The sequence below is a fragment of the Silene latifolia genome, chromosome 2 (genome assembly GCF_048544455.1).
Source record: "Silene latifolia isolate original U9 population chromosome 2, ASM4854445v1, whole genome shotgun sequence".
Classification (NCBI taxonomy): domain Eukaryota; kingdom Viridiplantae; phylum Streptophyta; class Magnoliopsida; order Caryophyllales; family Caryophyllaceae; genus Silene; species Silene latifolia.
This window is the reverse complement of record NC_133527.1, coordinates 27,739,796-27,750,444: the sequence shown is the minus strand read 5'-3', so window position 1 is coordinate 27,750,444 and position 10,649 is coordinate 27,739,796. Positions and strand designations below refer to the sequence as shown.

At 41.6% G+C, this 10,649-nt stretch overlaps 2 protein-coding genes across 2 annotated transcripts; one reads left to right on the top strand and one right to left on the bottom strand.

The window, feature by feature from the left end:
* The first annotated feature begins 417 nt into the window (after positions 1-417).
* Positions 418-3,564, top strand: LOC141629033 (putative pectinesterase 8). The gene is made up of 5 exons (XM_074442110.1): positions 418-1,001; positions 1,157-1,328; positions 1,421-1,627; positions 2,077-2,336; positions 3,248-3,564. The coding sequence occupies exons 1-5, from the start codon at positions 511-513 to the stop codon at positions 3,444-3,446; spliced, it is 1,329 nt and encodes a 442-aa protein (XP_074298211.1). The 5' UTR covers positions 418-510; the 3' UTR covers positions 3,447-3,564.
* Positions 3,565-9,581: 6,017 nt separating this feature from the next.
* On the bottom strand, positions 9,582-10,370 carry LOC141637988 (uncharacterized). The gene has a single exon (XM_074447431.1). The coding sequence runs from the start codon at positions 10,368-10,370 to the stop codon at positions 9,582-9,584; it is 789 nt and encodes a 262-aa protein (XP_074303532.1).
* Positions 10,371-10,649: the final 279 nt, after the last annotated feature.

The window sequence follows — 10,649 nt, the reverse complement described above, 5'->3', positions numbered from 1 at the left end:
TTGACAAACAAAAACAATATGTAAATAAACAAAAAAGTGGTCAAAGTGTCGTTTCGTAAAACGTAAAAAGTCAGATGAGTAGTTTGGATTGGATTGGATTGGAGGAAGTGCTAGATTTATGCTATACACGGAGGTGTTGCCGGAGTTGGGCTCTATCCCTTTGTCGGATAGCCTTATAGTATGTGCGTGACAAGAAAGAACCATAATATAGAAACTTAGTAGAGCTTCTCCTTGGCCGTTCCCGGCCCCTAACACTACTTACAAAATGGAGCTTCGCCTAACACTACTTACAAAGTTTACAAGGATATAAAGTAGAATTTCCCACAATATAATTAGGCTTCTCAAACATGTAACTAAGGACATAACGACATTGCTTTGTACAGAAACCCTTTAGCATGGTGCTACAATGAGATCATATAAACAGGGTGGTATATATCTTAGCAACTTGGCCAATCTTTCACGCATATAAGCGATGCATATATTTCCACTAACCAGGGTGATTTGCAAGTCATGTTATTATATGCTTGCACTTCAAGCTCTCTCTTATATATTCTCTCTTTTTATTTCTCACAATTATTTCATTCCCCTGTATTTCACATTATCATGATTAGTCTCAAATATCCAACATTTGTGCTGTTATTAGCCATTGTTTTATCATTAACCTCCACAACTCATTTCGTCGATCATATGCTACCAATCTTGAAAAACTTCACAAAATATCAGCTCATAATAACTTCAACTCGTCATTCTCATCATCATCATCATCATCATCATCATCATCGTGGACATGATAATGGACACCACAAAGATCATAGTGACACAGTCGATATTTGCGAAGATTTCCCGCCTGATTTTCCTCCTCCAGACTCGAATACAACATCAACTTTGTGTGTTGATTGGAAAGGATGCTGTAACTTTACTACTGTACAGTCTGCTGTTGATGCTGCTCCTGTACTTAGCCAGAAAAGAATCATTGTCTGGATCAACTCCGGCATGTACAAGTATGTTTATAATCTCGTCCTTACAAATTACCAGTAAAAACTTGCGTACACGGTCTTATAAGCGTGTAACTGTAACATCATAGTATCATACCATATATAAAACGGTCTTACACAAAACTGACTGATGTTTGTAATATTATGATGTTTTCTTTAAGCGAAAAAGTGATGGTTCCAAGAAACAAACCAAACATCACGTTTCAAGGGCAAGGCTACCTCAACACCGGAATTATGTGGAACGATACAGCCAACTCTTCACATGGCACCTTCTACAGTGGCTCTGTTCAAGTTTTTTCGTCTAACTTCATTGCCAAGAACATTAGTTTCATTGTATGTGATTATGCGCACATATAATTTTCTTAAAAATTAAAGTATTTTATAAGCATTATTCTTACTCATGCAAGTAATTTATGATGTGGTAGAATGTAGCTCCAATGCCAGGCCCTGGCATTGTGGGAGCGCAAGCAGTGGCGATCAGAATAGGAGGAGATATGGCCGCCTTTTGGGGTTGTGGCTTCTTTGGAGCCCAAGACACCCTTCACGATGATAGAGGCCGTCATTACTTCAAGGATTGTTACATTCAAGGTTCCATTGATTTTATCTTTGGCAATGGAAGATCATTTTATGAGGTAATTACAATAACAAACATGTTCTAAAACCCTTACATACCAACTAGGAAAGTGAGATTGTGACATAATCCAACACAGTTCTTATAACTTGTCCAATTCCTAAATTACCAATTATCATCATTAAAAAAGAAAAGAAAAGAAAAGAATCGAATACACTATACTACTTTGCTCTGATTATTCTAGGCTTCAAGTAATGTTCTTAGTGATCTTTGAATAGGTTGCATGGTGCAACAAGTAAACGTGTATATGACACATGCAATTTACCAGCTTCTTAATTATTTACGCGAATTAATGTTCGAATTGTTCCCATGTAAAACAAATGATTTGGATGGTGACCGCGATTATATTACATCACGTGTTGAGGATTTACCCTATGCACACTAAAAGTACTGTCTACTGTGGACTAAGGTTTTTTTTTGTTGTCGATTTGTCATGCATGATTCGGGTAGAATTGTGGGTTGATATCAATAGCAAGTCCGGTTCAACCAGGGCAACGGTTCATAAACGGGGCAGTAACAGCGAGTGGCAGAGCATCACAAGACGAAAACTCAGGGTTTGTATTCTACAACTGTACCATTGGTGGTACCGGAAGAATATGGCTAGGGCGAGCATGGCGTGCATTTTCTCGAGTCATATTTGCTTACACAAGTATGACTGATATTATCTCGCCTGATGGTTGGAATGACTTGGGTAACGCAACCAATGATCAGTGAGTACACTTGACACTTTATTCCCTTTTATCCTGCCATCTTTTTCTTACACTAATGTAGATATGTATACATGGTTAAGAGTTTCAAGACATGAGATAGAGAGATTTCGGTAACTAAAGTCACGAGCATATACTCCTTTTATCTCGGTTATTTATTTATTTTTATTTTTTATTTGTGTGAGGGTATTTAAATCAAAAGTAAACACATAATTAAGACGGAAATAGTACATTTTAGCTCATCATCATATATTTTAGACCATTTCCAATGCAATGGGAGTTTTCGGTTTCGTGTGACTAGATTGCACAAAAGTAATGGTGAATATGTCGATTTTTTTTATATAGGGGTTATTTAGCAAACTAATTAAGGATTTATAGTCTATTTTAAACTAGTTGAGGTCAATGTGTCCATGTCATCAGTTTATTCATCTTTTTCAATTTTTAGCTGAGCCGCTAAGCTTCCTAGCGGCTTATATGTGTACCACTTTCCAAATGCTACTGTTAAGTTTTTTTTTTTTTTTTTTTAAAAAAGAATGCATGAAGCCACCTAATGCACCTATATTCTTAGCGGTTTGTATGTTTTGAAATTACACCAAAAGAAATGATAATTTAAGCTTAGTAAAGGATAAGCCGCTAGAGACCTTAGCGGCTTTACTATTTCAGTACCAAAATGTTGCAAATACACGCTACACCAACCGGAGAGTGGTACAGATACAAGCCGCTAGAGACCTTAGCGACTTTACCCAAAAACTGAAAAAATAAATAAAAGTGATGACGTGGGTCATTGACCCCAAATAGTTTGAAATGAACCCTAAATCTCTAATTAATTTGCTAAATAACCCTAATTATCCAAAAAAATTGAATACGTCATTTAATTTGAAATGATGTAACTAAGAGATGATAATACGATGCAGGAGTGTGTTCTACGGGGAGTACAAGTGCACAGGAGTAGGTGCAGATACAAGTTCAAGGGTGTCTTATGAGCAAAAGCTTAACGACACATTAGTTGCTCCTTTTCTTAACGTTTCTTACATTGAGGCTGATCAATGGTTGCAACCTTTTGATAATAACCTTCTACATTATTCTCCTCCTATATCTTTGAGTAAGTATTAGTTAAATTAATGATGAATTTAATTTGTATAAAGAGGGTGTATTTGTAATTACCTTTACAACATTTGAGTATGAATTACAAAGATGCTCCAAGAAAAGAGATCAACAAATTTACGTGGTTTATTATTGATGTGATAATAGCTACGTCCACCGGCAAAAGGAGAGATATTTTATTGATATTGAGGGGTTAGTGATTTCAAATGGTAAAAGTTATGATATGCATAACTACAGGTCAAGGGAGTATATATAAAAGGACTCCCTAAGCTAAAACATAACCAGAATTATGGTAAGCCCATAAACATACCCCCGTGATCGTCATTTGAAGCGGCACTATCATATTCAAGGCATTATTAAGCATCTAAGATATGACTTTAATGCGTAATCATTAAATTCTCACGAGACAACTTATCGGGTATAGATAATGGCGATATTATTTCTCCAAATTGAGAAATAATATCGCTATAACCTACACCCGATAACCTTTTATGAATTCAATTATTACGTGTTTATATGGAGTATTTTTTAATGCGTAATAAGATAAATATCACTCCGTAACTCCAACTTTTTGCATGTAGATCATTCTCAATCATGAGACTAACTTATCGGGCGTAGGTAATCGCTCTATTATTTCAATTCATTGTTTTCCTCAAAATAAGGATATTTACAATCCTTGTACATGTCCTAATCCAGTACACATGCATTTAAGTTCTGAGTCCTCGACTCCAAACAAAGAACATTGTTGCTTCAATACAATCACAATTTTGCAATGTAAATGCTTCACATCCCTTCATTTCGTTTTTATATGAAGAAAGTTTAAACTAATAAATTGATTTAGAGGGAATATGAATGTAAGATCAATGATCATATTGTTTATTTTATAAGACGAAGTTGTGGAGAAACTAATTTTAATTAGGGTCTTACGGAATCAAATCAAACAAAAAGTGAGTAATTATGTAGTCAATCCCTTACATTATCAATTAAAAGAATTTTATTGATTTATTTCATCAAAGCATAGAAGGAAAATTAAGTCTTGTTTCAATGGATCTCCTCTTATTTTCTCACTTTAACACGATTTGAGAATACAAATTCATCATCATTTTTTTTTTGGAGTATTTGATTCTTCTTCTGCCTTCCCAAAGTTATAAACTTTTCGATTGATGATTAATGGTTAACATACAATAATTTTATGAAGCATTTCATCAAATAATTATAATCCGTTATTCAATGCATCTAAACTTTAGTGGTACTCTTTTTCTAACTTTAGTTAGCCTTACCTACATTTGTACATTGTACCCAAAAAAATTAGCCTTACCTACATAAAGTTTGGAGTCTAAGAAAGTAAGCTTGTATTATTGATGAAGGTCTCACAATTAATTCTTCATCCATTCTTAGAGAAGTTTGTGTACATAGTTGAACTATACCTTGCCAATCGAGTTGTGTTACGAAGTCCTAAGTCACTAGCCCGTCTAAACTGCGTGAATCCGACCCAGGCCTGCATTTTTTTTTTTTTTTTTTGATAAAAACCCGTAAGGGTTAATTCCTTTCTATTAAATCATCGCAAGCCAAAGATAACAACCAGTCCGGAAAGTCCGTTTGCCAGCTACACTTACCAGCAAGCCATGGTCTCGTATGAGCAAGTCCATGTGCTACTCTATTAAAATTTCTACGAATAAAGGAAAAAGAAACAGAAACGAAAGAATTACAAATACTTAAAATATCCTTGTAAATTAAAGAAATCTCGCTCCTCCCTGATCGACGGCTTTTAAGGTCCTCGATCACTCCTCTGCAATCGCTCTCAAGCACCACTAACTGAATTCAAGCAGCCCTAGCTTCCTTTAGTCCATGTAACACCGCCAACGCTTCAGCTATCTCCGGTGAGACGGTCCTCCTCTCCTGCACAGCCACTCCCCATAGCACGCTACCCCCTTCATCTCGACACACCATTCCCAAACCCGTTCCCATCCCTTCAGCTACCCCCGCGTCAACGTTGATCTTGTGCCACCCCTCCCTCGGCCTTTCCCAACGACTCCCCTCTTTCACCACCATCTGTTCTCCCGTGTTTGTCACACCTCCACCCGTCACTCCCTCTGCCTCCCACATGAGCTCTCTCGTCCTCCGCACCACCTCTTCACCACGCCAATCACCACCATCGAACAACACCTTATTTCGCTTTTCCCAGATAGCCCAACACCCAGTCAGAAAAAGACCGCACTCCCTCGCATCCATGCCTCTCAGAACCTCCTCCGCCCACTCTCCCACCACCCGCCTCAGGCATAACATCCAACCCCAACCCCTCCCATATCCCTTCCACCCACCCACAATCTCGAACCACATGGAGACAAGTCTCCACGCAATTTGAGCATCGAGGGCAAGTGTTATCCGTCAATTCCATACGGGCTGCTATATTCTTCCGAGTAGCTATGGCATCATTGCATAGCTGCCAGAAGAACACTTTGACTCGAGGTAGAACTGGAGATTTCCAAATTTTGCCCCAAAGCCATTTCTCTTTCTCGTAATGTGATTGACCCGACTCCTCCCTATGACACTCCTCCATAAGAAGCCTATAAGCTGTCTTCACCATATATTCCCCGTACTTATCCGGTCCCCAGCACCAATCAGCATTCGGTCTAGAGTCGCTAAGGTTGATTTGTAAGACCCGAGAACTTTCAAAAGGAAGGAAAAGATGGTTTACCTTGTCCTCGTCCCAGCCGTGCCCAGCTTCATCAAAGAGGTCAGCCACTTTCATATCCTCACTCGCCATTCCTCGTGGTGAAATGATCTTCATCGAGCTCGTTCCAGGAACCCACGGATCACACCAAACCCGCGTGTTCAAGCCATTCCTGATCCTTTTTCTTGCCCCTAACCGCACTACCTCTCTAGCCTCCCATATTCCCCGCCAAGTATAGCTGGGATTCGCACCAAGCTCGGCCTCCATAAACTCCTTATCATGGAAATACTTCCCTTTTAGAACCCGAACCATCAAACAACTATCCTCCGTCATCAACCTCCACACCTGCTTCCCGAGTAAGGCCAAATTGAACTTTTCAAAATCACGGAAACCCATGCCACCCTGACTCTTAGACCGACACATCTTACTCCATGCCACCCAAGGAATCTTTCTCTTCCCATTCTCCGTACCCCACCAAAAACGCGAGACAAGAGACCGAAGTTCGTTACAAAAATTAACAGGTAGCTTAAACACACTCATCGCAAAGGTTGGAACTGCTTGGCCAATGGCCTTTATGAGTATCTCCTTCCCTGCCTTACTGAGTAGCTTACCCCGCCATCCTTGTAATCGCTTACTAATCTTGTCCCGAATCAGCCTAGAGAGCACTTGTTTCGACCTCCCAATAACCGTTGGCAACCCAAGATAACGATCCTGCTCCTGTACCTCCCTCACATTCAACACACCCAGGACCCCTTGCCTCCGAGCCAAAGAAGTACCCCGACTGAAAGATATGGTAGTTTTGTCAAGATTCACCTGCTGCCCAGAAGCCATTTCATACTCCCGAAGAGTGTCACGCACTATCCCTGCTTCCGACTCATTTGCCCTCGTAAAAATGATACTATCGTCTGCAAAAAACAAGTGTGAAACAGTCGGAGAATGTGGAGAAATACGGATTCCCTTTAGCACTCCCCTCTCGACATTTCGCCTTAAAAGACTCGACAATACTTCCGCACATAAAATGAACAGATACGGGGACAGCGGATCGCCTTGACGAAGACCTCGCTCAGGTACAAACCTCTCAGACAACAGCCCATTAACCGAGACTTTATAAGACACGGTTTTAACACAAGCCATAACCCGACTAACCCACCTTACATCAAGACCGAGTCTAATCAAGACCGACTCCAAAAAACCCCATTCCACCCTGTCATACGCCTTGGCCATATCCAATTTAAGAGCCATGTGCCCATGCACCATTGCCACGTGAATTTTTCATATAATGGAAGAGTTCAAAGGCCACAAGAATATTATCAGTTATAAGCCGACCCGGGGTAAAGGCACTTTGGTTCTCCGAGACAATATCTCCCAAAAAAGTTTTCAGCCTATTCGCAAGCACTTTTGACACTAATTTGTATACGACATTGCACAAGCTAATAGGGCGAAAATCTTTCATCTTATCTGGCTCTTTTTTCTTCGGGATAAGAACAATATTCCTTTCATTCATACCTTCGGGAAAAGGGGCTCCATTGAGAATATTAAGAACACAACGGGTCACGGAGGGTCCAACGATATGCCAATAAGTTTGATAGAAAAGACCATTCATACCGTCTATTCCAGGAGCTTTCAAAGGGTGCATCTGGTTCAGCGCCTCAGCCACCTCCTCTCCTCTATACTCCTCCCTTAAGGCCTCATTCATCGCATCCGTCACTCTCCCCTCAATACCTACTAGTAAATGATCAAAGTTCTCTGGCCTTGAGGATGTGAAAAGACCTCGAAAATAGCTCACTGCACATGCTGTCATGCCCTGCGAATCACTCACTACCCGCCCCCGTTCATCCACCAGTTTCGCAATATGGTTTTTCTCCTTCCTCTGACTCGCCTTTTGGTGAAAAAAATTTGTGTTTCTGTCGCTATCCCGAAGCCAGAGAGCTCTAGATCTTTGCCTCCAAAAGCACTCTTCCTGTCGAAGTAGTTCCGCAATTTCTTTGACAATTTTCCGTCGCTCATTCACTTCCCTTATAGACCTGCCTCCTTCATTCAAAATTTTAAGCCGTGCCCTCTTCATTTTCAAGTCTCGCATAACCTTTCCAATGCTAACTCCCTTCCATTTCTGCAACTCACTCGCACATTGTTGGAGCGTGGACATCAGCTCAAAATCCCCAGCATCCCACGCCCTCTTCACCGCATCTTCACATCCGTCTTGTCCTACCCATATTTGTTCGAATCGAAACCGCTTAGGAGCCCTCCCATCCGAGTCCCCATGCCCATTGAGAAGTACCTTTATAGGTGCATGATCAGACCATTCCCGGTCAAGATGAAAGAGCTTAACATAGGGAAAAGAATCCGACCATGTCCCAGTAACCATGGCTCGGTCTAGGCGGCATTGCCTATTCGCATCACCCCCTTGCCCATTATCAAACGTGAATTCATACCCCTCATATGGTAGGTCACGCAACCCACACTCATCAACCGCATCTCGAAAATTATTCATTTGCCACTGCACACGCGATCCCCCTTTCATTTCTGTGGAGTATAGGATCTCGTTAAAATCGCCCAAGCAAAGCCACGGCAAAGATGAAGACGAAGCTAAAATCCTTAACTGTTGCCATGACAAATGACGGTCTTGGATAGCCGGCCACCCATAGAACCGCGTAACCCGCCATTTCTCCTCTCCTTCTCCCACCTCGACATCTATATAATGCACCGTCGCAGAAGAAATCGAACAAATAAACTTTCTTTTCCATAAAAACGCCAACCCCCCTGATTTGCCCACACAATCAACCGCATACCCCTCATAATCGTCTAGCCTGCTCCTAATTTTGTGCAATTCTGTACTACAAAGTTTTGTCTCGCACAAGAAAACAAAACTCGGGGCCTCCTTTCGGAGTAAATTACATAAACCGCCTACCGCAGCCGGGTTGCCCAGGCCCCTGCAGTTAAGGCTCAAGAGACTTATTGGGCCCGGCGGGGTTGAGTCCCCTCAACCTCCGCCTCAGATGAAAACACATCCATATCGAAATGAAGCCTCTTTGTCACACACCCCTCATCCTCCTCCTCCCCATTCCTCCTTCTTTTAGTCCCCACCCAGTCCACACTTTCCTCCAGTGACGTTTGCACCTCCTCCGCCATGTTTACCCTCTGAATTCTCGTCCATGTACCAAGCTTTGACCCGGCCTTGCTGCCCTTCCCTCTCTCCTCAGTCCCCTTAGCCAATTCCCCCTTCTCCACCGCACACTCCTCGCCTTCTTCCATCCCTCCTTCCTCTTCCACTGCTTGACAGACCCCCCATACCACCCTATCCCTCCCTTGGTCTCCACCCTTAGACACAACCACATCTACACCAGACCCTTCCTCCTCCCTTTGTTTATTCTTCTTTTGTCGCAAGGATACCGCAATATTTTGTAATTTGTTGATCATGGTTTCAATATCAAGTTCCTCCTTTCTACTCTTTTCTGCTTCAAACACCTCGCTTAGGTTCTTAGCTGCTTTCGTGTGAGCCGTGCCTGCAACTCTAAACTTTTTCTTGGGGAAGCACGAAGCCAGTCACCGAACCTTAACTCATGTTCTTCATATGGACCCTCATCACAATCCCTTTCACCGTGAACTATCAACCCGCATCCATAACAGAAATTTGGAAGCTTCTCGTATTTAACATCAAAACGAACCACATCTCCCCCTCGCATCTTAATAGCCACTGATGATTTCACTGGATTATGAACATCATGCAGCACACGGATTCGAATAGCCCTATCAACCCCATCCTCCTCATCCTCCCCTTTAGCAACAAACGTACCCAATTGTCCACTGAGCCTTTGAATATTGCTATCATTACTACGACCACTAATAGGCAGATCATATATGCGAGCCCAAATCGGCAGTCGATGTAGTGGCACGTCCGTCATCTTCCCGTCCTCATTGGGCTCATTGAAACACCACACCGATTTATCAAAGTGCCAAGGTTGCCCTGCAAGGACCTTCTCTTTTTCCCTCAAATCAGGAAATTTGAACACAAAAATTTTCTCCTTAACATCCACGATATTGCCTATGATCGGTTTAGGAGAGTTCCAGAGTTTCGTCATAGTATCGATCACTGCTTTTGCGTTAACCGTCTTAGTCGTCCATATTTTCCCTATTAGGGTTAGGTTGTGTTTTAATTTCTCCCTCCCTTCCCTTGGTTCCCATTCGAAAATTCCCTCAATATCTCCACCATCGCTGCCCATAATCTCCTTTTCCGGTCTTCGATTAGGGTTTGTTCCCATCAAAAACGATCAAACCACAATCCTAGAGCAGTAAGCGATAAGACAATAAACGAACGCAAGCGAAAGTAAAAAACAAACCGTAGTATGAGAGAGAAGAATGCTTTATCGAACTCCTCACGTCAAGACGGAAGGAAAAGACCCCAACTGATGAAGAAAGAGCGAAGACGAGCCTAGACCGAGATCTATGTGGAAATATGTCAAACTTCACTAAATAAAGGGCTATCGGGATCACTACTACATGATGACGTCAAACTTCACTAAATAAAGGTGTTATCGGGA

Coding starts and splice junctions, on each gene's coding strand:
- LOC141629033 (XM_074442110.1), top strand. CDS start 511: ATGTTATTATATGCTTGCACTTCAAGCTCTCTCTTATATATTCTCTCT. Junction 1,628..2,076: donor ATGGAAGATCATTTTATGAG/GTAATTACAATA, acceptor TGATTCGGGTAG/AATTGTGGGTTGATATCAAT. Junction 2,337..3,247: donor GGTAACGCAACCAATGATCA/GTGAGTACACTT, acceptor AATACGATGCAG/GAGTGTGTTCTACGGGGAGT.
- LOC141637988 (XM_074447431.1), bottom strand. CDS start 10,370: ATGGGAACAAACCCTAATCGAAGACCGGAAAAGGAGATTATGGGCAGC.